Genomic DNA, 27,023 nt, shown 5'->3' with positions numbered 1-27,023 from the left:
CTGTTCTTAAAGACATGATGACATTAATGGTGAAGAACCTCTTCCTTGAAGATTTTTTATCTATTATTTTATTTGTTCTTCCTATACTGCATCTTTATTTCCTACCAAAAATACATTCAAAATTGCATTACCAAAATGTGGTTATTAAATGACAGATGAGTCTCTCTTACTGTTGGTCATACTGAATGCTACTAAGAGTGAAATTCAGCAATTTCATGACACTTGTAAATGAAAGGAAACAACTCAACAAATGAGTATTTGTTGAACATTTCAAAACTGTAGACTGTAGGCTGTTAATGACCTTTTCTTTCTAGTTAAGACTGTACACATTAAACTTAAGTATTTTTAATTTGAACAATGATGGAAGAACTAAGATAGCCAGCCTTGAAAAAATATACCTGTGAGTGCTGCTTCTTTTAAATTAAGATACGCCTAAGATGATATGCTATAAAAATAGATATGAATGGCTGATTTTTAGATACTGCAGAGGTGACTTGACGTTTATTTCTCTCCATTTTGTATTTTTCTTTAGTGAAGCATTAGACACAGGGTACTTATCTAGAGTTCAAATAAGTGCCAGATTCACTACAAAATAATTTTTTAAGCTTTTTCTGTTAAGTAGAACAAAATACCCTCATGTTGCAGTTACTAAAGATCACATATTTAAGATTTTAAAGATTTGGTATTACCTTATTGCATTTCCCACCCACCCCACCCCACCCTGTTTTCTCCCTCCATACCTTTGATTTTGCTAGTATACATTTTTTGTGCATTCAGGAAAACTCTGTACATAGGAAATACAGTTTGAAATTACCATAACAGCATTTCTTCTGAGCTTTTTGTAAAAAGCTGACTTTCTTTCACAGTGATTAAAACCAAAATAAATACAAAAGTTGACAAGGCAGGTGACTAATCTGTGACTTCAGTGAAGGATGATGACAGATCAAAAGAAATATATGATGGTTCACATTTAGGAAAGAGTATGCAAAGAATAAAATTTCTAAAACATTTTTTTCCAAAAACTGTGGTTGAATTGGTCAGTTGTCTTCCTTGGCCCACCCAGCCTTCTCTTTCTTGGTTTTTAAGCCTCTCCCAGCATATAGAATGAGATACCTGTCTCTTAATGTGAAGGGAGAAATGCCTTTGCTCTTTTCTATCTTCAGATGCTGTAGCATCTCCGGTCTGTGCTAGTAGGAGTTGTTTATGCATAAAATCTCCTCCTTTAGATCTCTCCTGTTTTCTTACTTTGATCTCCCTAACGCTTTGCGCTCATAGACATATTTTTGTACTTTTTGCTTTATCATTATAGAACCTGATTTTCTTGCTAAAACTGACACTTGTTCTGAATCTATGTTCTCTAGACAGGCTGTGCTGCATCTGCTTAACTGAATTTGTCAGTCAAAGCCTGTCACTACTGTCTGGAGAGCCACCACATCCCAACTCACCTTCATCTTTTTCAGTCTGTTTTCAGCCCAGTTTTCAGGACCTTCTTCCCTTGATCATCCAACCTGTATCTAAACAAGGACCCTGCTCCCCCTTCTCCTGTGGGTGATGAGGAGTATGAGTAAAAGAATGCATGAAAGTGTTGATGTGATTAGTTTACTGCATGTTTAACTGCACTACAGAACACCTCATGTAGGTTTTCTCAAAACTGCCTTACTGTCTGCACAATAAGAAATTATGCTTGTTCTGTTACACTACTAATTCTGCCACAAAAAGCCTGACACGCATATGGATTATGTTCATTATTAAGACTAGGAACAGGTACTTTGTTTTCTTGCAATCCAATAAAACTTTGTCAGTGTTTACTGCTGATCAAGACAGTAATTTTATCATAATCCTGAAATAGTCAAGGCAAAATACTTGCATAGGACTTAAAACAATTAAGTGTACACACATTTTGCTGATCAATGAAATTGACATTAAGTTTGAAATTGAGATCATGTGTTAAATATAGTAAGTGTATTTGGATTCAAGTGCAATCTTAGGACAAACAATGATGCTTAAAATGGCTGAAAGGTTAATCACTGACAATTCAGATATACTTCATTCTGCATCCCTTAAATTTTTCCTTCTTTCTTATTATTTTTAATTTTATCATGTATTTTTGGTTAAAAACTGTCTGAAAGAAATATGCAGTTATGCTGCAATTGGAGTCCTGTAAGATATTTTTTGAAAACAGCATTCTTATTTCCATTTGTCTAGAAATATACTCAGTAAAATCCAGTAAACAAGGGGAAAATATATTCTGCAAAAAATAATAACAGTATAAATTCCAATGTATTCTACTGTGTCTTTTGATTTTTCTTTATTTGTGTGGCTTAGATATTTGTAGTGTTATAAATTGGGCTTAAAAGATATTTAAATGCCTTTTGTACAAGGAATTCTGCAACAAAGGCAAGGCAAAAATCCAATTCTGCACCTTGTGAAGACACATACTGTTTTTAATAGTCTCTTCGTGGAATTATAGACAGAATGACAGGAAGAAATTTCCAGAACCTAGCACTTTCACCCCCTGCTACAATATAGCTTAAACTGTACATCATTTAAGAACAAAAAGTTCTTAAAAATCTTTATGGATGCGTATTCCACAACAATGCCAAATCTTTCTGGTCCAGTTCTTAAAGTCAAAATGTTATACTTATATCCACTTGATTCTCAGTTTCTTCATTTTAAGTTCATTATTTAATTATCAGTAGGCATGAAGAAAGTGTTTTCATACTTTATTATTGTGTGCCTCCATAATTTCTCTTCTCCAGTCTGAACAACTTCATAAAGTTTAAACCTTCCTTGTACTTGTTTGGGGTTTATTTTGCTTTTTGTGGGGTTTTTATTATTATTTAATCCTTATTTCCATTGACCATTGCTTCATTCTTGTGTTGTTCCTGGCTTTTTCATTGCTTTACTTCTCATTGATCTCATGGGCATCTTCCAGCTTCCCTCAAATAGCTTGTTTGGTTATATACTCTCATATAGAGCCTATAGTATTTTTTAAAGGGTTCAAGGTAAGTTGATTTTTGCTGCCACTGTTTTGCCTTTGAAAAGATAAATACCAATTATGCCTTTCTAGTTCTCACCTTTACAGTTTGCTCTCATCCATCCTTTATGGGCTCTCGCAGACTGTGCTCATAGGCTGTGTATTTGTGAGCCACACAGTAAAAGCTAATGTAGTGCAATATGAATGGATCAGTAGAAAAAAGCAATTTGTCCAAAGGACCCAAAAGGTAGACTATAGGTATACATATTTATTTACTTTATGATTAATCTGGTCCCCTGGACCAAACACCCTGTTGCACATGTTGCTCAAAGACAGCCAAAAGAAAGCTATCATACAAACTCTTGCTTTCAGGTGTTTAGGCTTCTCAGAGTTGCTTCAGCAAGTGCCAGAGCATCCTTTTATTCATTTAGTGGAGATGACAGGAGCACATGGGTGTTCTCATGCTCTTTTTTCATGGAAGCAAGTCTTCTTCTTGTTGTTGTTCACTTAGATGTAACCCATAGTACCTCCTGCTTCCTGACTCAGAACTTGTGTATTGGCCGAACAGAGGCTCAGAATGGAAGAAATGGTGTCTTAAATCTTGTCCAGGAGCAAATGATCAAGCAGTCACCACGAAAGTAATGATTTCCACCTTCTTAGCTGTTAATTTCTATGAGGAACAGGCAGGTTAAATGAGAGAGGATATGTAGAGTTTGGAGTCTGGACAGATGGAAGTGCATAGTCCTGGGGATGACTGGCAGTAGATGCAGAATTTAGCTACACAAAGTGGCATAGCTGAGGCACTTCCTATGATCTGGCGCTATTGCTGCAATGTCTTTTATCTTCTATGAGCCCAAAGAAGTTGATTGGGAAGGACAGATGGAAAAGGGTAATCATTATTAAACAACAAACTTACAAACAAACAAACAACCAAAAAACAAAGGCAGGTAAGAAAGCAATTCAGAAAAGCACTGAAAAGGGATACAGCAGTTTAAGGAAGAAAAAGTATATTGAACCATAGCAGGTCTTGGTGTAATATAAAGGAATGCCCTTAGCTAGGAACTGAGGGCATCTCTGTGATCTGGTTACTCACCTTGAGACCTTTAGCCTTTTATATGGTACAAGAAGCAGAAGAACACAGGAGGTCTCTGGTTTGAGAGCATTCTGTTGGTGCATGTGCACTTGGTATTTGCTGTGGGACTTGCTTGTGCTGCAGATCACACATTGATTGAGACCTTTCTGTTCCTTTTAGAGACTGTTGCTGCACTTTGAACAGATCTTCTGATTTAATTTCATCCAAAAGGAATCCCCTTCACATGCAGAAAAACTGCCCCACAGTGAGCCAACATGGAGTAAGTGGGGAAACAAGGGATTGCTGCACTCTACTGCTCTGAGCTATGTCATTGTTGTAGACACATTTTAGCTAATAATTATCACTTGCAGATTCTGGGTACCTCAGGATGAAGCTCATTTTACTCAGCTGGCTTGAAAATACCTAGCTTATACAAGTATTTGTAAATGCATTCATCCTTTCCCTGCAGGATCTTAATCCTTTATCACTGGCATTCTCTGGGTAAATTTGTTCATTAAAGAGCTACCATTTCACTATAACTCCTTTTTTTACCTTAGGCAAGTCTCCCAGGAAATCTTCTCTAAAAGTCCTTCTACTGCAGTTTGCCTTCTCAAAATACAGTGCTTTTAGTTTAAGTTATTTTCCTTCTAACTTTCAAGAATTCTGTCCTTTTGTGACCGGTCTCAACTATATTACCACTTAATCTTTACATTCTTAGCTGTTTCTTCTCCGTTAATTAGAGGCAAATCTAATTAATGAAGAAGCCCCTACCTTCATTACTCTTTTCATGAAAGCAGTTCAGGAGCTTCCTCTTCAGCCTGTCTCCTGCTGCGTTCACAAATACTGCAGTCCGTGCTCTGGTTTGCTCTTCACAAATACATCATCTAATTGATCCTTCAGATCTGGGAGAGAAATCCCAAATTCTAAATTTATAACCATCCTTTGAAGTCACTTAGCAGTTCTTTCTCCCTTTTGGTCTGAAACCTCAGAGCAGGTGTATTCACCCATGCTCCCTTACTGCTCTTCCTCGACAAGATGTACTACGTGAATTTGAATTCTTCCAGCTCCTTTTCTCCCTAGAATGTTATATTATTACTGTAATTACAGGTGAGCTGCATGAAGTAATAATCAGTTGGATGGTGAGTCTCAAATCTAGTCAGACTCATGATTCTTGGTGTAAAGACTGTATAGCTGCTTTGTCGTTAGCACTTCTTCATTAACACGTTAGGCTTCTTCGTCTGCTATTGGGTATTGGACCATTGGTTGCTTCCCTAATCAGATGCTGTCTGGAGAGTATTCAATTCAGCCTCTGTGTCTGGTACTTCTGCATTCCTTGCCAGCTGGTCAACTACTTTTTCACTGGAGGTCCTCATGCCTAGCCTGTTGTTGACATCCTTTTGGACCACCTGTGCTTCACCACGTTGCTTACGGGTCTTCTAACAGATTCCTAAAGAATATTTGCAGGTATTCTTTCACTCCTGGTTTGTGCTTTTACAAGTGTGTAGTTCTGTGTTCCCTGGATTGAAGAATTCCCCTCCAGGGTTCCTGTGTGGACACAACTGCAGGTAGCCACTCTGTATCCACCCTGCATCCTCAGAGCTGTAGACTGAGAAAGATTTGATTACAGAGATGATCCTGATGCTGTGCTTTTAAAGGGCTGAATTGTGATACTAAACAATGATTTCTAAAACTCCTTTCTTCAATCAGACTCTTAAATTGCCCTGTTACAAAAGTCAGTGAGATACTGAACCATTGATACCCAAACACATAGCTTTCATTGCCCTTCAGTGATCAGGAGTTTAGCCATACCATAGAAGTTTGTGATATGTGAGAACATGCTATCATCTCTCAAAATGACGCAGTAAAATTGTTTTTAAGATTTCTCTTGAAATGAACCCCTTTACTAGACTTCTACTTGCCAATATAACTGATAACTTCTCAAAGTCTTTCTCCATGCTGGGCTATCTGCAAGGAGATTAGGTAGGCCCCTTGATCATTGCGGTTATAATACTCCTTGAAAAAGTGAAGGTTATGATTTTTAATCCCTTTGGACTGCAGAGAAGGAACTTCAAGCTCCCAGTTAGGAGATGAGTGTTCTATTGAGCAGGCTGTTAGATAAAAGAAGAGTTATTTTCAGGCAACTTCAGGCATTTCTTACACTTTCATTTCCTTTGAGCTGATAGCAAAAGATAGATCTCTGCAGCAAGCTACTTCACTTTCAGTCCCATTTATTTTGTTGAGTGTATCAATACAGCAAGGTGTGGCTTATTGAAAGGTGTGTGGTAGCTGTTTTGAAAAACATGCAAGGTTTGTACTGGAATGCTAAGTAACATGTATAAGTGTAGATACTATAAAGACTACAATATTAGATAGTCACACTTAAAAAGTAAAATTCTGCAACTACCAAGTTTGATACAATGCTTTTTCTTCACTTTAAAATAATCACTGTCTGTTGTGACAGTAATAGGTTCCTTAGACTGTCTTGAAAATTAATTCCTTTAATGCTTTTTGCTACAGTGTGATCAAGGAAGCAGTGTAACAGCTCCTATTTAATTATACTAGTTTTGTTATAAGAAAAAAAGACATTGCTGAATATAAGTGCCAATCCAGGGAATTACTGAAGGATGTGCTTGACTCTTAGGTACTTCAGTACCTCTGTGGTATGGCTTATGATGTTATTGTAAGTCAAGCCTTCCTCTGTAACGAATACAGAGTCACACTATAAGAAAATATTTAGGAATATACATGTGCCTTAATACACAAGAGTAAAATATTAAGAAAACACAGGGTAAGAAAGACATTCTGGGTCATTTTGCCTAGTTATCATAAGCAACCCTGAGATGAATGAATCCTCATAAATTGATAAATTGTACCCTAAAACTTTTTAGATAGCTTCCCTAGCTATTCTTATTCACCTGCTGTTCCAGAATTCTATTTCTTTGAATTCTGCAATCTAAATCAGAATATTTAAATCTAGGACTCAAATCTGCAGACAAGAATCCTAACTCGCAAGGTTTTTCTCAAAATGGTTCTGTCTTTTCTGATGGAGCAGTATGTATTTTCTGGTAATAATATATTTCTTGAGACAAAAAATCTTGGTCTTAAGGGTACTGATGGTAAATGACTTAATTATTTTTCCAATAAAATGTTATTTATTTATAAAAACTGGATTGTTACTGAGAAAAGAGCAGTCATTAGAGTAGTGTGTTATAAGTCATCAGTAGATTCTAGTTTCAAGCTAAGGCTAAGGAGGAAAAACAAGTTGGTCCTGCCAGTTACAGGGTGAGTACTCTAATGAGTACATACAGAAGGAGCTATTTTCTAGCCACATTGTGGAATCTAATCTTTAAATTCATTTGTTCTGATAAGAATTATCTGATTCTAAGCATATCATAAATCAATAACAGGATAATATTGCAAACCCCCAGATATGCTGGAATAAACAAGTGGAATTTGTCTCTGCTTAGCTATGGTAAGTGTTCACCAGGTGCACTTTTTCTGGTTTTTCTTATTCTACTTCTTAGAGAGATATGGATGAACTAGAAGTAGACTGGGAGCAACAAGAAGCATTAAGATAATGTGCAAGGAAAGACAATGAACCATGATTACTTAGTCTAAGCAATAATGTATCTGAAGAACAAACAAAAGTAAAGCAATTGCATTATAGCATTGGAGGTTCGGATTATGTATGAAGAAAATACTTCTAACCAGAAAGATAGTTTAGATTGTATTGTAAATTGCCTAAAGAAGATATGGAATCTGCTTTTAAGGAGAACAACAAGAGAAAACTAAACAGTTCTCTCAGGAGTAGCTAAAGGTGTAGCTGATTTTGCAGTGGTGCAAGAGTATTGTAGTCTTTTGCAGAACCTCTCAACTAAGCACACCACTCAATTCAAGACATACTTTACCATTTTTGAATGGGAATAATTGCTGCTGGAAAGGTTTCTAATGCTTGAGTAGCACTTGCTTTCTTTGCTGCCCCTATTTTTCCAGTCTTGTAATGCCGAGCCCTGAATTGCTTGGAAACCACAGTAGAAATGTGAGATAAAATTTCAATTAAATATATACTAGGGATGGGTGAATGTTTTATCACATATTTTCCCATGGGAAATATGATGGAAATACTTAGTAAAAATATTAATTTTTGTAATAAACTCTTACTCTTTATTTAAAAATTAAAATATATGGATTTTGAGGAACCGCCTCATTGTATAAGTTTGGTTATCTCTACATGATTATTCTCCCCTTCTGATTAGTTTTTTTCTAAAATGGTTTTGAAGCATTTTTAAGCAGAAATTTGCATAAGCATATAGTAGATTTTAGTGACACAAGGGTTCAAACTTCTTGTGTCAGGCTCCATGAAAAGGCAAGGTGCGAACATGAAAAACACTGAACACCACAACCTATTTTGTGTATGTGACTGAATGAATTACAAGGCATCTCCACCAAATAATCTTTTTTACTTCTCAAAATCTAGGTAATCTAGCATTAGTTCAGTGTAAGGGCTGGAATACACGGGAAAGGTAGCTCCTAAAAATTATTTGTAGAGATTCCTAGAGAAATGGCAGAGCCTCTGTTCTAACATTTTAATTAAACCTTATGCATGTACAACAAGAAGTGGAACTGTACAAATTTCTTATTGTTTCTTATGGGTAAATATTTCTTACAGATTTGTCAACAAAGATGACTGCTTTTGTATATAGCATGTTTGTTTATTTTCCTTCAATATCAGTATGCTAGCAATCTGCAGTTTTTCATTGTTCTTTCTGATGTGAGGCAACCACTTATTTGAAAAATAAAATACAAGGATAATGTGTGACTAAATTTTCAGCATGGCTAAATTGTCTTCCAGATGTGCTGAAATTACAACCAAGCCTCAAAAGCAGGGAAGCAGATTAAACAACCTGTGCAATTTATGTGGGCTTATAAACACACCCACTCCCGATAATTTATTATTAGTCTAATGAAAAAATAGCAATCTTACCAATTGTTATTAGTCCAGGTACAGTGATACTAACACTTATGATAAAACCCATGCAATTATTACAGCTTTCTTCCAATAATGATAGAATAAAAAGCCATATACACAAACTTCTGCTATCCAGTCCTTTCTCTGTTTTTTTGTTTACCCTTTCTGTCTATGACAACACGAGCCATGGTTAGGCAGGAGCAGTATGTCTTCTACCTTGCGCTTTGGTCCCCCTTCGGTTATTTTTAAATTCACTGACATAATTGAATTGCTTGATTTTATTTTATTTTTTATTCAGTGCTCAATTAATTCCATATTCTGGCCAAGTGGTTAAATATTTAGCTCATACTGAAGCAGTTGCACTTTATATTTTTTTCCAGACTAGAAGTCTATTGAAAAAATGACTTGATCACCTTCTGTAATCAATTTGACTTTATACATGAAAGAAGGGGGGAGGGAAAAATGATGAGTAAATGTATAACACTTCAGGATTTACCACTTTTTAGTGTTTACCTTGAGATGAGGGACAGATCTTTTTCACCTTGTCACCTCATCCCTCTGTGTCCAACCTGTTTTTCTATCCTTACCTAGTTCCTGGTGTCCTGTAACTGTGTTTAAATAGACCAGAAACGCTTCACTAGCTCTTACTTAATAATTATGCTGGTGATTACAGAGAAGAAAATTTACCATTCCCTGATTGTTTAGTACTTCCATTCCACCTGCATGAACTATGGAGTTGTAAGGAGTGTTCTGCATTTTCTGATGTGTTAAATATTGTTTGCAAGAGGCTGTATTGGGACAGAAATTATTTTTTGTTAGTCGGACCACACATTAACCGAATCACATAATTTTAATTTAAACAGAACATTGAATAAAACGGTAATACAGAGATATCCAAATAAAGAAAATAATTAGTTTAATGTCCAAGAGTTTAAGAGTTGTTAGGTATAAGATTGTTCATTTCTGTTATACACATTCTAGACTTCCTAGCATTCTTACCACATAGTTTCTGTAGGAATTGCAGGTGTTCAATGGATCTGAAAACTTTGTATTTATTGTTTCAATTTATGAATGTCATATATTTGGGGAGAGAAGAATTGCATAGTTAGGTTCTATATTTTTCCTAATGTATTATGTTTAGTTTTAGAACATATATTAAATATAAGATTTCTAGGAAGAACGTACCCTAGTCTGGAATAGTTTATGAGAACACATCACATAGAATTCTGACTTTTTCAGTTACATTAAAAGACACATTGATGTATGAATGAAAAATAACATAACTATCCACAAGAGGTAATAAAATCAAACTTTTAAACATGAAAGATGAATTTGATCTTATTGTCTGGCCTGGATAGCTATGTATTTTCTATTAATGTATGTACATGCAGCCTTTTATTTCCATTTCAAGATTACTTTTATAATTGAAGAAGCTAAACTGTGCTCCACACATTCAAAAACCATTCTAAAGGACAGAATATAGTCACAATCTTTGAATGCCATTTAGTTAGGATAGTAGTCTGACTTTTCTTTCTTTTTAACAGCTTTTCCACCTAAAATCTCATTGTCAGTACTTAATTTCCATGTTTTTTTCCTTATGTATACCTTTAAACATAGTGGGACTGTACTTTAGTATTTTTTCCCCAGCTTTCCCCTAATATCTACACAGTGTCAGCTATTATTTTCAGCAGATGGATGAAGGCAGATGTTTTCATCAATCCAGATTTCTGTCATTCCAATGTATTTTCCTGGATATCTTTTTATCATATTGCATTTATTTTTGGCTACTGAAATTCACAGTTATCTTTCTTGGTAATCCAGGAAAATACACTCTGTTTTCATTGCTGATACTACCACTCTTTCTATTTATGCAGGACTGTAGCTGCCTACAGTTTTTCTTTTGATTGCACATCTATAACCATGTCCAAGCACCGTTTTTCTCCAGCTGGAATTATGCTCCAAGTCTGTTCATGAAATCTAGCTTTTTGTGTGTGTGTACACAAGACAAATAATTTCTCTTGTCATCTTTCTCTCAACCTTTTGTTTATCTCTTCCATTTTATGAACAATGTAGCTGCTAATAGCTTTCATCTTCCTAATTGTCCCCATTACTGTCCCTCTACATTATCAGCTTTTTGTCCCATCATCAAATTCAGTATTCTTTTTCCATCTTCAATATAATTCACCAGTCTTCCATTGCTTCAACCACCTTTCTTCTGATATACTACCCTCTTCTTTTTTTTTTTCTTTTGCATAGCACCTTTATAAACTTACAAATGTTTCTCCTGTGCTTTTTCACAGCACTGCAACCACATCATCCAGATTCCTTTTCATGTTTAGCCTCTGCTATGATGCCTACAAGGCAACAGCCAGTGAATTCTTACTAATTTCTAGGACATTTTGTTTAGGCACTTTGTTTAAACATGACATTTTGGGAATTCTGGTGGGTTGTCTTTTTTTTTCTCCTCCATGTTTTGTACAGTGCTTCCCTCTTCAGACTGTGAGCTTTTGGAGGCAAAATCTGAGTTTAAATATACACTGAAAACCAAGCAGAGTATCACATCTAACAGCAGACCTTTTGAAAAACTTGAAAATTATTGATAATAATGGATTTCCTGGGTCACCAACTATTTGTTGTTCTTGGTCTAAAGTGCTGAAACAGATATTTTGTATATTTTATTATTAAGAACAGGAAAAACACCACACAAAACTGGAAAAAATGTTATTTATTCATGTTTTAGTTAATTCAGATTAACCAACAGTTTACTTTTTGTTGTGCTTGTGGATATATGTTCAAGTATATGACCCTAAGGAAAAAGTGCATTTTAATTAACAGTGTCCTTTGCTTCCTTCTAACTGCCCACTTTGTGAGATGCATGAAAAATTGTTGAAGGATCTAGCAGAATTCAGTTCTCAACTCACTTAATGAGAGTTTTAATTCCTGAATTGCAGTATCACACTCTCCTACTTCTTTCCAGAGCAAGAAATTTTGAATTCTGTGATCTTAAATATGAATTGTAGGTCTTTTCTCCACTTCCACATCTTTCTTATAGCCATACTACTCATAGATTTGCAGGCTTTTGTAATATTAAAGGTATGGGTTTCATCCAAGTCTCATGCAAAAAGTTTTTATTTCATCTAGGCTCAGTTGTAAGATTTAGTTACTGTCCTCCAGAAGAAATATTACTTCCAATTGAAATAGCATGCAGCCTGGCTTCAGATCTGTCCTTTCTGTACCTTAAAGATCTTCCAAGACAGTATTGCAAATCCTGTCCTAGGTCTCCAGTTCCTATCATGTATGGCACAGAGAGACCCTTGCTCTTGCACACTTCTTGTTTATCAGCAATTGTTATAGAATTCCCTATCTATTTCTTTATAATGCCTTAGTGCAGGGGTCCTCAAACTTTTTAACCAGGGGGCCGGCACACGGATGAAGTGGCAGGCAGTCATCTGCGGCTGCTTGGTTCCCCCCCCCCCCCTCCCAGCCCCCGGCGGGGGGCGGGCAGGGGGGTTCTGTAAATACTGGGGGCCAGATTGAGGACCGTGAGGGGCCGTATCCGGCCTGCAGGCTGTAGTTTGAGGACCCTTGCCTTAGTGTTTAAATAATTACCAAAAAAAAAAGCAAGCAACACAGCACATTTCATTAGATAGCAATATGTGTGGTCCAGGATTAGTTATGATAGATTGTTATTTTAGCCAACCTTCTGGCTTGTTGAGTAGTATTCATAGTTCTATCATATAGTTTGCTATTTGTATTTGTTGTAAAACGTGCTGCTTTAATAATTTATTTGGCATAAATAGAACCTACTATATAAGTAGTACACCCTTGTGGAATTTTCAGCACATTGTTAAGAAATAACTTAATCTTTTAAAAGATCAACCTCTGTGTTTAAAGGCAGTGTGAATTAACTTCAGACTTTTTTTATATACCATTTAGAAGACCATTTAAGAATATTAATTTCTATCCATTTATATACAGGTCAAAGCTTTAAAAAGTTCTGAAAGTCAGTATTAGCTGTTTGACTCCCATAACATATTTTTTAGTATGGTCTGATTCAAAGTTATACTCTCTTTATAAGAGATTTACAATAACTATAGTTTGGGACTTCATTGACTTTAATGTAATGTTCAAATTCAATATAAGCATTCCTAGATTGCTGCAGTTATAAGACAAGCAACAGCATAAAATAAATGTTTAGGGTTTGTATTTGAAGGTTTTAATAGCTGCTTGTTTGAATTTTTGGTGTTCGTAACTGAAAAGAAATATAATCTAAGAATGCCATAAAATATTGATGGTGATGATTTTGTTATTTTTTTAAAATAATAACAGAAAAGTAGATGTATTTACGGGTGTAAAGATGAGGGGATTGTATTTTCATAGTGTTGCAGGTAGGGAAAAGCACAAAATAAATGAGGCAGAGTCACTGTTTTATCTTCTTACATGGGAAAAAAAAAGTTATACAGGGAATAACAATCTGAGAATAATCACATAATACTAAATAATCATAAAGAGGAAATAAGTCAATGCAAAGGCAATTACCACCTCATACAAACAGACTGATGTCCAATCAGTCTCCAAGCATTGGCCACCTTGAAAGAAAATCCCTGTTCTCCTCTTCACTTCTTCCTCTACCACCACTTTTTATTGCTGAGCATAATGTTACAGACATGGAACATCCTTTTGGCCAGTTTGGGTCAGTTGTCTTGGCTGTGTCCCCTCCCAACTCCTTCCCTGTCCCCACTATACTTATTGGGCGGCAGAGAGGGGAAAAGAGAAAGATTTGATGCTGTGCAAGCATGGTTCAGCAGCAGCCAAAGCATCAGTGTGTGAAGAGCACTGTTTTAATCAAAAATCCAAAACACTGCACCTTATAGGCTGCTATGAAGAAAGCTGACTCCATCTCACCCAGCCCCAGTATGTGAACTTGGCATCTACTTATTGTAAGAAAGTACTGGAATAGTTCGTTCAAGTGTATTTTTGCACTTTAATAAAATTGATCACACCAAAACGATAATCTGAGTATTCATTGCCTGGAAAGCCTAAATAATTTAAGCAGTTTATTTGGAAGATTAGCATAAGGAATATCTAAAATTAATTATACTAATAATATTACATAAAAATCTTATCTACAGGAAAATGCAAATACATTTTAGAACAGATTTTTTTCTGTGGATCTGTTTTAAAATCTTTTTATAATAGTTTTCATCTTCCTGGCAGAGCCTCAACATTAAGATGATCTTCATGGTCATAAGTGCATTAAATGAGCCAGGAAGACTGGACCTTCCTCTCATTAATCTTTTCAATCCTAATAACTTTTTAACCAAGTTATGTTACTTCTGAAAATCCTTGATTTTTCTCTATAACAGCATAGTTGTTACTCAATGAAACAAGAAACTTCTTGTTCCAAACCTGCTTTAAACAGGGTGGGGAGTTATTGATAAAGAAAACATTCTGGGCAGTGATTCTTTGAATGGGAAGAGCCTCATTAGGCATGTTGTACTACATGTCTGACTATTTTCTTTATTTTACTGTATAGTCTTATTTCATACCAGTCATTACACATTTCAGGAAGTTAGTCTTCGGAAGATTATTGCATTTATCAAGCAATTAAGGTCACAGTCACCCTATTTCACTTTTATATGCTATAACACCGTTTGTGGCTTATGGTCCAGAGTGCAGTGTCTGTCTTCTCATGTTGAATAATGTAATTTTACTGAAACTAGAGTGTTTCTATCTGTCCAGAGTCTGTCTGCATTGAAACTATTGGACTCTGGTAGGTGTATGGCTCACTGGTGAAGAACTAAAGAATGAGGATTTAGAGACATCACTCAGAAAAGGGAAAGCCCTCTTGGACGCAGTAGGCTCTATCACTAGACACAAGACTCGAGACTCTGGCAGTTTAAATTTGCTATACAAATTACCTTTACACTGCTGAAAACAAACAAATAAAATACGATAAGCATCAAAAATTAGTGAACAAATTAATTTCTGTGTTCCATTTCCCGTAGAGTAACATAATAACAGTATCACTTCCTATAGAGCCACTGAAAGTATTTTGAAAATTAATTAACAGTTGTGAAGAACTGTGTAACTTCAGTAATAAGCACTTGTAAGGACAGAAGCCAAGAGAGAAATTGGCGGTACTGTCTTCAAAGCAGGGTTTTAACAGAGTACAGTAAAAGTGGAGCAAAGAAAATAATGAGACAAAGCAAATTAGTGAGTAGCTGCCTATTAAGACTAGTGCTGACCTTGTGTGGCATTAGCTATGATTCAGGAGAATAAATATTACATATAATTATAAACTTTATCGCATACATACATGCAAGACGGAGCAGATGGAATTTTTCCAGGCAACCTTAATTTCAGCATTTCCAGTTTTCTAAAAGTTTGACTTTGTATATTTTCACTTCTTTTTTAGTTGTATTATAAATATTATTTTGTGTGCCTATCAGTTACAAACATTCCACAGAAGCAGATAAAACCACATATTGAATTTAACTTTTCAGTTAGAAAATGTGTTTATATCCAATTCAATAAATCAGTACCTAATTCTTTTTGAATATTTATTTATTCACTGCCAAAAACTTAGCATGATTGTTGTCTTTTCTCAGTTTATTCTTTCATATTATGATTTTATATGCTATTACTATAGCATATATAGAAAAATAGGATTGTTGTTAATGAAAATTAATGGGTATTAATGTAGACTGCAAATTCAAGAGAAAAGTCGAACTTCTTTATCTTGCTTCCTTTTCAAAATAAGCACCAGTCTCCTATTACACTCTTAGAAAGCCTACAAATGCCTGAGTTTTGTGTATGAAATGATTTGTACAGATGTCTCATCTCTTGATTTAAGAAACATATTTTAAAATAAAACCACTTCTTTAACAAGCATTAATTGATAATTCAGCTGTCATATTGTACTGGTTTTGGCTTGGGTAGAGTAGCTAGTATGGCCTTATGTTTTGCATTTCTGCTGAAAACAGTGTTGATAATATGTTTTTATTATTGATGAACAGTGCTTACACAGGGTCTACAGCCAGGACAGCTGAACACAGCTGACCGAAAGAATATTCCATAGCATATGGCATCCTGCTCAGGTGGGGGAAGAAGGAAGGGGAGAGGGGGGTTGTTCAGGGTGATGATGTTTGTCTTCCCAAAGAAACTGTTACCTGTGATGGAGCCCTGCTTTCCTGGGGATGGCTGAGCACCTGCCCGCCAAGGGGAAATAGTGAATGAATTCCTTGTTTTGCTTTCCTTGTGTACACCTCTTTTGCTTTACCTATCAAACTGTCTGTATCTCAACCCACGACTTTTCTCACTGTTACTCTTCTGATTTTCTCCCCCATCCCGCCATGAGGGAATGAGTGAGCAGCTGTGTGGTGCTTAGTTGATGGCCAGGGTTAAACCATGACACTGTTTGAATATAAATAGCACTTCTCACAAAAAAAAGCAGTTCTTGGCCTTATGTAATCAGTTACCAGTTTTGCTAAACACTGTATGGACTAGTACAGTCTGTAAATTTCTTTTGGTGCCATATTACTTTAACAAATATATTCTATATTATAGGTAGCCTTAGCAGTAGCTTTTGTTATTCTGTATGTTCCCTGCTTTGGAAAGGAGTTACATTTATTTTCTGACTCTGATAGTTTCGGCTTCTGTAGTCACAGGCACATGGGTTTCTAGTCGTATAACTGACATGTGAAGGCATGATTCCAAACAGTATGTTCTTTGCCAATCTGTCATAGTGTGGAAAGCTATCTATCACTATATCCTTGTTCTGTTTGGAAAATAACACCAGCTGAATTACATTGTATAAAATGTAATTCTTATTGTCTTAAAAGAGTTAACATTTTCACAGCCTTTCTTCAGATGTGGATGTAGCGGTGTCAATCAAATATCTGACATATTGACATCATTGTTTGTTTTAGAAAGGGAATAGCTATAGTGGCTACACTATTTTTAGATAAGCATAATGTTTAATCCAGTGTTCTCTTCCAGCTTCAGCTACAGCAGCTGGGGACACTGTTATCCAGCTGTTTACAGCTGCCCAGCAAGTGGAGGTTACTTGTTTCATAATTCAGCAAACAGAAAAGAAATTCAAGTTCTTACTGTTCTGCTACACTACAATCAGTAATGGCATCAAAATCAGCAATTACGTTAAATTTTCTAATTTTGTACTTAAGTGGTTCAATTTGAATTCCACTGGCTGTGCAGTGAATTAGCTTCTGTCAGGAATATAGTAACAAGCATTCAAGTCTTGAATTTCGATCGCTGCGCAAAATAATCCTGTCTCATAATGATCAAGCAGGTTTCATTGTTTTTTCTGTAAGAATACAGCTGAAACCTTATGGTCACTTTTCTATGCTTATATTTTATTGAACATTGAATCATTTGGTTTGCTTGTTTCATCCAGATTTTTACAATGACCTCTTTCCTCTTTCTATTTAGAAAAATTAAAACAAGCAATCAAAAATAACCTTCAATATTTTTGAAGTTCTTTTCACCAGCAACCTGCTCTTAGTAGTAATGAGGAACTACTAATAAAAAAAACCCCTTTTTTCTTTCTTCCTATGGGATATTTTCCTATGTATTTTAATTGCTGGGAAAAGCAAAACCAGTCAATTCAAGACATATCAATGGCATATTTTTTTTTTTTAATATTTCACTACAGAAACAGGATAGTTTGTTTTATGAAATGCTACATATATTTTTAAAGGGAATTAACTAATTGTTTTACTTAGCAGTTGTAATTCAAGATCTAGCTTCACCTCTACAGTAAAGGAATACTTAGGATCTACATTTGTATCCTTGTATTAGGTGCAGCCAAAGAATAATGCACGCAGTTCCCCATCAGGCTGCACAGTTTATTACCTCAGTCTTAGGTGAAGCTTTGCCTATAAATCCCTCCATCTAGCTTCTGTCCAAGACCACCAGGAGAGCTGGTGACAGTGGGACAGCACTCATTATTTTAGGTTTTAGGCCAGTTACTGTGTTCTTTGTAGATTGTTCTGGATAAGGTTATTTCCTAAAGTGAATATATATATATTATTGATTGTAGGATGGAATGGGAAATTTGAGAGTCACTAAAAAAGGAATACGACTTGAAGGAATATCTGAATTTCTACTTCCACTATACGTGAAAGAAATCCATTCCCGAAAGGTAGGTGTTTTTCATCTTTTTCTTAATTTACAACTAATAGAAATTTATCTCTTCCATCTCAAACTACAAAGTTTAATTCTTACACCTCCTAAATTAGCAATCAGTAGAGGTTTGCTTTGAGAATACCTTAACAGTGAAAGCTTCCTTCATGTCAAAATATTTTTTCTTCTTTTTTCTGAAACCTTGCTTGCTTCTTAAAAGAAATGTCTTATCCTAAAAAAAGGAGATTCAAAGCATGTATATTTTTTACTTCAAATGACCTCAGCTCTGGGAATGGAACATTTGACTCTTCATTTGATGTGAACTCCAGAAAAACAAGATTGGTGATATCTGCAAGAATGCAGGGAAATAAAGAATGGGTTTGCAAATGCTTAAGTTCTTTCTGGTAGTAGCTAGTATGATTTCTTTTTTTGTTGTTGTTGTTTTTTCCCTCCCCTCATTAGGTACAGAAACTCTTCTAAACTGCATAATGCTCTAGGATTTATTTTTTTCAAAGCAAACCATTTTTAATGTTGCTTAAATGCAATTGTTTTATCATACAGCAGCAAGCTGTTATAGAAGAAAAAAGAAAACCAAGATATTATGTATTCAGAAAATCAGTGTAGCTTATTTTAACTCATTTGTTTAGATTCAGTCATGCTGTTCATACTAACATCATCAATTAATTATAAAAAACTTTTGAAATACTGGAAATCTCTTAAGTTCTTTTTACTATGTAAGTGATGACCTATGATCTGAGAGGAATGTTACAATGGGTTTCATTAATCATCTGCAAGGAACTTTAATATACATGCTGCAAAAGTTGAAAAAGGAACGAAAATTATGTTTACCCTAAATGCCTTTGTGGAAAATTCCATCTATTAAAAACTGTCTATCTATGTATATGAAAAAAGTCTCAAGTACATTCATAAATGAGATCTTTCTACAATATTTAGGTATATTCACCAGCAATGTTGAATTTTGATCACATTATTGAACAGATATTTTTGGCTTTTCAACTCAACATGCATTAAATTTGTAACAAGATATTGTTCCTAATGTTTATTTTATAATAGTAGCTAAAAATATTAATAACTAGCTAAGATAAATCTATAATAAAATATTATGTAATTAATTATTTATAAATAAATGCAAATATTATAGCTTAGATATTGATCAGAATTTTGAGGGGGAGGAACAACAAAACAGTCAACACATAAGTACATAAATGACCATTTAAACACCAAACACTGCTACCAAGAGTAAATCAATAACGCTAGATTCTGCCTTCTGAAGTTAAAAAGACATCTACAAAAGCGACCTTCAGCTGTGGATTTATTTTCTCCTATACTACCTTGCTATGGAAAAGTGTGAGCACCTCAAAAGTAGTTTCTGTAATTGTCTAGTATTTTCTTTATCATTTTGAAACTCTAGAATTCATTGAATTAACTAGAATACTTTGTCTTTGTCTATATTTAAGTATTTTAAGCGTTTTCTTATGTAGAAGAATGAAGCTGGATTAATTAGCATTGATAACATACAACTGTGGGTTGGCTTCAGGGGCGGTGGGTTGGCTGATGTAGATAAGGTGCAGGTGTAGCTGGTTCTGTTCAGTGGTTGAAAGCCAAGGAAGGGAGAGCAGCTGAGGAAGAAGCGGAGAGAGGGAGAAGCAAGAGAAGAGAGTGGCCTCTGGATGAGGCAAGATGAGGAGAAGGCAGCAGAGGGACTGTATGAAGAGTATGCTGGTATGAGATAGTAAAAGACCTTGTTGCAGCCTGATAGCCTGGATGGTACTGTGACATTCTTAGAGCTTAATATTTCGTACAACAATTCAGTTTAAAATTGTGCCTAAAGCATGAACTTCTTTAGTATGAATATTCCGATAGCAGACTTTATGAAACTGGTATAAAATTTCTAGGCTGTATAGAATCCATTTTCTTAAAGGTAGTAGAAAATCAGTCATAGTGCATTTTTCCTGGTTTGTTTCTGTGGTTAGATGGTGTCTATTATTGTTCCATGTTCTGCTATTGTATGTGAGAGTTGTCATTTGGGATATTTACTTGCACAGGGCTTCATATTGCAGAACATTTGTTCTCTTAAAGTAAACATGGAAACTTTTGTTTCAAGTAAGGATAATGAGAGACTCAAGTAGGGTTCTAATTTACTCAGAGCTGCTAACAAATCTCAGAAATAAATTGCACACACATGTAACTACTGTAAAGGAATGGGATGCACAAGTCTACCAGTAGCATGACACAAAGTCACACTAGTTCTATGAGGCTCATGAAAAACAGGTAGACCTGTCAGTAAGTGTCCTCAAACCAGCAGAGGAAAACAGATAGAGTTGGTCATTAACTGGACGAGGTATTTCAACTAAAATATTTTTGGTGTTGCAGGACTACTTATATCTATTAACATGAAAACACTTGTTACCTAGGTAAAAGTGGTGTGTATATAGACTCATCTTGCAGTGCATTTCAACTAGTTTCGTATTCCAGTCTGCCAACTTTCTCAATAGTTTTGCTAAAGTTTCAGTAACTTGTGTGGATGCAAATGTGAATTTCATGAGGGAATGATGAAAAAAAAACTCTGGCGCTGTATTAAGCTCTATGGTAAGGTGTTGTGATGTCTCTGCATGGTGTTTGCCCAGACGTGTGGCATCTGCATGTGACATTAGCTGTTTTGTCACTTACAGAATTGACTCTGGTGCCATAGAAGTCTAAAAGACAGCCAGAATTTCTGTGCTCTCATTACAGTCAGTAGAGACCTAGTCAATACAAACAGTGGATTCTGAAGAGCTATCCTGCTTACCAGGCATTAGTGTTTACTTTGGGTGACATAGAGGGGAATGTTTTTCCCTGCCTTTTCCACAGAAACAGTAATGATTTGTTTAATGTATAGCAGAGTTAAAATGTACAATGGAATCAAAAACTCATTTGAAGCTGATGTCTTTGCAGTCTTTTACATGCATATGTTGCTTATTTATTTTCTAAATTAGGAGTTTGCTCTTTAAGCAAATTTACCCATTCCCTTCTAAAAGAGTACAGACATTAAAATGGCATCGTTCGATTACTTCTTGAGATGACTTGTAACATATTCAGTAATAAACTTGTGGAATGGACGTATTTGCCCTGCACTGGTGATGTGGTTTGTAGGATGGCCTCTGGGTGAACCTCTGTGTACAGTGTTCAGCCCTGCAGGTCAGGGTGCACCGTTTTGCCGTTACTTAGCACGGAGTTAGGTGGGAGACCAGTATCAGCAGAAGGGTACAGCAGCAAGTGTGCTATACTATGGCTGAGTCATGAGTGGAGTTCTGGTACATATGCCGGGGCCATCTTTTGGTTAGCTAGATCTGGAGCTGATAAGGCACGTTCATTAATAGGGCAGGGTTCAGATCTGATTCTGATAGTGAACAGCTGCTGGTAAGAGTCCCAGGCAGGCTGCTGAGTAGCTAGGCTGAACTGAGCTCCCCGCCGCTGCAGTTTAAATGTGACGGGTGACCAGGTTCATTAGGGTAAGGTTCACGTATGCTTACAGATGCTGAAATTACCGCTTTTGCCTGCAGCATATCTGGATCCTCAAGTAAGATCATTTATGCAGGGTTAAGTGCGGACCTTAAACTGCATTTATCAGAAAAGATGTAGATGTATTGAACTTTGTATATAAGTTCAAAATTTGTCTGTCTTCTTGTGATTGCTTCATTAAAACCCTGACTATTAAAAGTAAATGCTAAAATATTTTTTGAGTTAAGTGAGCTGGAGAACAAATATGCATGAATTCTTAAAACCAAAACAAAACATCTAGTGATATTTTCTCCTGCCAGTGTTTAATTTTCTATCAGAAAGTAATAATGAAAAATCCAAGTCTTGGGTAAACTGAATATTCATTCCTGTTTTGTTTGTAGAAGTTGTGTAAATGAGAAGGCTGCTCAGGGGGTGCTGTTTCCCTTCTCTTGCTTTGACCTTTCTACTCTATTCAGTTAGTGGTGTTCACAGAACCACAGGTTCCAACCCAAAATCTCATGTTCTCACACCAAAGCCAAAATACAACACTGCACTAGCTACTAAGAAGAAAATTAACTCTATCACAGCCAACACAGGACATACACACACACACAAAAATTTGTAGTTTCATCGAATGGTTTAATTGCATGTCAGAACTTGAACTGATTGTGGTAGGTTGACTATGGCTGGATGCCAGGTGCCAACCAGAGCTACTCTATCACTCCCCTCCTCAGCTGGAAAGGGAAGAGAAAATATAATTAAAAGCTCATGGGTTGAGATAAGGGCAGGGAGAGATCAAACACCAATTACCATTATGAGCAAAACAAACTCAACTTGGGGAAATTAGTTTATTACCAATCAAATCAGAGTAAGATAATGAGAAATGAAATCAAATCTTTAAAATACGTTTCCCCCACCCCTCCCTTCTTCCCAGGTTTAGCTTTACTCCCAGTTTTTTCTGCCTCCTTCCCCTGAGCACTGCAGGGACACAGGGAATGGGGGCTGCAGTCAGTCAATCACATGCTGTCTCTGCTGCTCCTGCCTCCTCAGGGGGAGGGTCCCCACACTCTGCCCCTGCTCCAGCCTGGGGTCCCTCCCACAAGCTGCAGTTCTTCACAAACTGCTCGCAGTAATTTTGTCCCCCTTTTTATAATGCATTGCCACAAAGGCACTACCACCGCCACTGATGGGCTCAGCCTTGGCCAGCAGCAGATCTGTCTTGAAGCCAACTGTCATAGGGCATAGGGGAAGCTTCTCATAGAGCCACATCTGTAGCACTCCTGCTGCATAAACCTTGCCATGCAAACCCAATACAGTGATACATCGAAACCTGAGCTGGTAAGGGTTCATTTGTTCCTGAATTGACATCTTTATATCCCTGAAACAAGGGTACGTATACTCCATGAATTTAATTTTACTGAGAATTTCACTTTTACTATAGTTGGTCTAGCTATATATTTTTGATCAAATTACTGGTCTGAAACCAGAAAATTTAATCTAGAAAATGTTTATTTTTTCCATGTTTATATCACTTGCATTGATATAATGCAAAGAAACAATGCAAACTACATTCTTTGTAGTGTTCCATTACTGAAATGTATGAAATCAAATAGCACATAATGCAGTAACTGAATTATTACAATATTTCGGTTCTTCTAAACTAAATGTCTTTATCATCCTACTACTGCATCCATACTACTGCATTTGTGAATGGAAACAACAAAGGTACAGTTTTATTAGTTTGTTATATGACAATAAAAGCATTTTATTATGGTGTTTTCTTGAGAATGTATTCTTGGCTTTATTGACCTTTTTCATTCTCAGATACAGTTCTTAAGGGCTGAAGAAAATCAAGTTTTCTCTTTGTCAAATTACTTCCATTGCAGATAAAATAAGTAACTCATTGCCCTTTTTTAAAGGGGGGACTGCTTTGGTTTTTCTGTACAATTTACAAAGTTAAAAGTGTATTCTCTGAAGTTAGAGAGCATGTGTTTTCCAGAGGTATCCTTAGAGAACAGAATTTAATGATTTAGTTAAAAGTCATTAGAAAAAGTTCTACAAAACAAGAAACACTGAATACATGTAAACTTCTAACTGAACACAGAAAGCTCTGAAAACTGTCTGTAAACTTGTACTTTTAAATATATCATTGTATGAGAACTAATTAATTGTAGGTAGGTTTGAAAGCAGAACTTCTTTCAGGTATTCCTTCTCTTCAGATATCCACTCTGGAGACTGAATATCCTTATAAATATTTAGAGAGCTTTTTTTTTTTTTTTTTTTTACTTTGTTTTATTTCTAAACCTGAATCAATCTTGATAAAAGCACTTCTACAACAGATTTCTTTAATTTCTTTCTTTCTTCACTGTCTCTCTAATTCTATGTTGATGATTATACAAACTTAACCTTCGTAAATTCCAGCCATCATGGTGTACACATTTAGGTTTGTCTTTGGGCCTTAGATGCCTTTGTGAAAACCCCAAACTCCTTTTCTAAGAGAATGCCTTTGTTGAGCTTCTCTCTGATAAGGGTTATAAAGAATCAGCATAGATCACATCAAAAGCCTTTCTGAAATTAAGAAAGGACATCCACCCATTTTGGCCATTAAGCTAGTCTTCTCATTATACAGGACCACCAAATCAGATGCTGCTTGCCATTACTAAACCAATGCTCATTTTTTTCCCCAGTTGCCTTCTGTTTCTTCATCTCCTTTGCAGTGATTTTCAGGGAGATTTCCTCCACTGTCTTCATAGGAACTGAAGTGAGACTGACGGGGCTGTAGGTTCCAAAGTTCTTGCAACATGTTCATAATCCTTTGTTAGGTCTTGCAAGTATGTTGATTTTGTGGTTGAGAAGGAGGAAAATGTTCCCACATCCAGCCCTGAAATATCTTCTAAAAATACAAGGCCAAACTATTTGCTATATCCACTCTCTTTTCTGCTCTGTATGATACCCCATTACTGTGCAGTAAAATTAGTGCGAGTCCTGCAGTCCTACCACTACAGAGGTATATAGGTATCAGAGAAACTCCAGTTAGGAGATGTCATTACTCACCATTTTAGTACTATCAAAAGAATCACAAAGGCACATAGGAATCTGCCACCTTTATTGCTCAGTGTGAAGTGCAATGCTAATTTCTGCAACTGCATGTCACAATCCTCTCAGATAAAATCTGAAATGCTCCTCAGTTAAATTTTCTGATACCTACACTTCAGCCTTGCCCTTGGGATCACTCACCTGTCACTAAGAATAAAGTCCTCATTATGGCATAAAGGACTGCTTAAGTCATTTTGGTTCTCAACATGATGTAGCTCCAATGTACTGAAAGCCCCGTGTTACTTTATTGGCTATGAAGAAGATATAAGGTTTTTTTAATCACAAGCTTTGCCAAGGGACAAGTCACTCTTATATTTGTTGGTGGTCTCTGTAGGGACTGCTATTCTGAAATTGAGTTGGCTGTGCTCGCTTTTCACTGACAGCTGATAAGAAATTTCATGATTCATGATTTTGTCCTTGATTTGCTATACTTCACTGAAACCTATCTGGGGGTCATCCAATTGAACAACTTTATCCTTTGAACACATCATTTTTTCATGTCAACCTGTACTCCTATTGTTACTATGACTTGTTGTTCAGTCAAGGAGGATCTCTGCTTTTTATACTAAAAATTCTGTGATATTACCCAAGCCTTTTACTTTGGTTGATTACAGCTCATGAATAAAGTAATGTGTGGCCTATATCCACCCAATTTTACGCCAGCCTGAGGAACTGAATTTGATTTGGGAACACTTCTGCAGAAGGATGTGGGAAAGTTAATAAAGTAGCAACTGTTTTTCTAGGTTTTGTTGTTGGTTTTGGTATCAATTGCATTTTCAGTTTTCCAAGTACTTCCTTTGTGTAATACATACATATTCCACTGGGGTAAATTTCTGTGAAACAATGTGATATTTCACTTTGACATTCATGTCTTCTGTCTGTGTCTGATCCTAACAGTCATTCAAACTGATATTGGTTTAACTGTTTTAACTGTATGGGCACCTTAAGCTAAGGAATGACCTTTTTTTTTTTCCCCTGAACAACTTTAAAATAATGTAGTTGCAATTTACAGAAGCTAAGCAATTACTTATAGAAATCCTGCATTTTTTAAATGAAGAAAATTTTTGTATTAACATTTCTATAGCAAATCTGATCCAAAGCAGGAATGTAAAAGCAGACAACTTTCAAGAGAAGGAGAAAGGAGAAAAATTTATGTCTTTATGTCCTCATTCAGGAATTTACCCATCTTTCTTCATGGAGAATAACATTTACCTGTTGCATCCCATTTTATAAACTTAAACTAGACCTTAATTTTTGCTCCTCCCTAGAAACCATAGAACTATGGATGCACACATAAAACTTAGAGGGAGGGGGAAAAATGGCAGTTGTTGGAGGAGGGGAATATCCATGTAAGCCATTAAGCACAAACAAAGTACATAAAATTATTTTATCTCCCCCAAATACTAATAGTCTGAGAACCCTGGCTTGAGGGCTGCTGAGGTAATTTGAAATATATTTCTCATGAGCTGGGCTGTTCAGTGCCCTCACTTGTAGGCCTTTTGTAGGCAAACACAAATTTTCCCCAAAAACACTGTAAAAAGTGTGTTAAATTAGGAGATCTACTTCATATCCAAAAGCACAGTGTACTAATAGCGAAGAATATTCATGCAATAAAATTATACATCTAATGCTGTTGAGAGTTGTCAGCATGGATTTCTTAAGGAGAGACAGCTTGACAGTTTTCTACAACAGTGTGTCTAGCCCAGTGGATGAGGACAACTAATATTGTTAATCTTGCCTTTAGCAAGGCTTTTGACCCAGTCTCCCATAACATACTCTACGCAAACTGATCATGTACACTCTAAAAGGACAGTGAGGTGGGCTGAAAACTGGCTAAACTGGTGGGCTCAGAGGCTTGTGACCAGTGGCATGAAGCTCAGCTGGAGGCCAGTCACTAGTGCTATGGGTCAGTACTGAGGCCAATATTTAATTTCTTCGTTAATGACCTGGACCTGCACAGTGCACTCTCAGCAAGTTTGTGTATGATAAAAACCTAGGAGGAGCAGTGTATGAACAAGTAATTTTTGGAAGCAAAAGAGAACAGGAAAAATAATGAAGGGATTGTGGTTGTAACTGTTCAGAGGTTTAATTATTTCCAGCTCATTTATAATAACACTCTTTTTCTTTTCCTGTTTCATATCAGACACCTCTCAAAAGTATTGGGGGTAATAATCAAATCAGAACTTCAAATATAATGCTTCAAAAATGGATATAAAAAGATTCTCAAGGTATTAATTTTGAAACAGAAGTTGTCCCAGAGTTTG

General features: G+C 36.0%; 1 protein-coding gene across 1 annotated transcript in view; it reads left to right on the top strand.

The window, feature by feature from the left end:
- SGCZ (sarcoglycan zeta) overlaps window positions 1–27,023 on the top strand; it is a 551,451-nt gene that overhangs the window by 354,290 nt on the left and 170,138 nt on the right. The window contains exon 3 of the mRNA XM_080373912.1: window positions 18,080–18,181. Within this exon, the coding sequence (XP_080230038.1) occupies window positions 18,080–18,181 (102 nt within the window). The remainder of the gene's footprint in view (window positions 1–18,079; window positions 18,182–27,023) is intronic.

Source organism: Falco punctatus (genome assembly GCF_963210335.1).
Source record: "Falco punctatus genome assembly, chromosome: 1".
Lineage (NCBI taxonomy): Eukaryota > Metazoa > Chordata > Aves > Falconiformes > Falconidae > Falco > Falco punctatus.
Note: the sequence above shows the minus strand (reverse complement) of the source record. Positions and strands in the feature narration are given on the sequence as shown.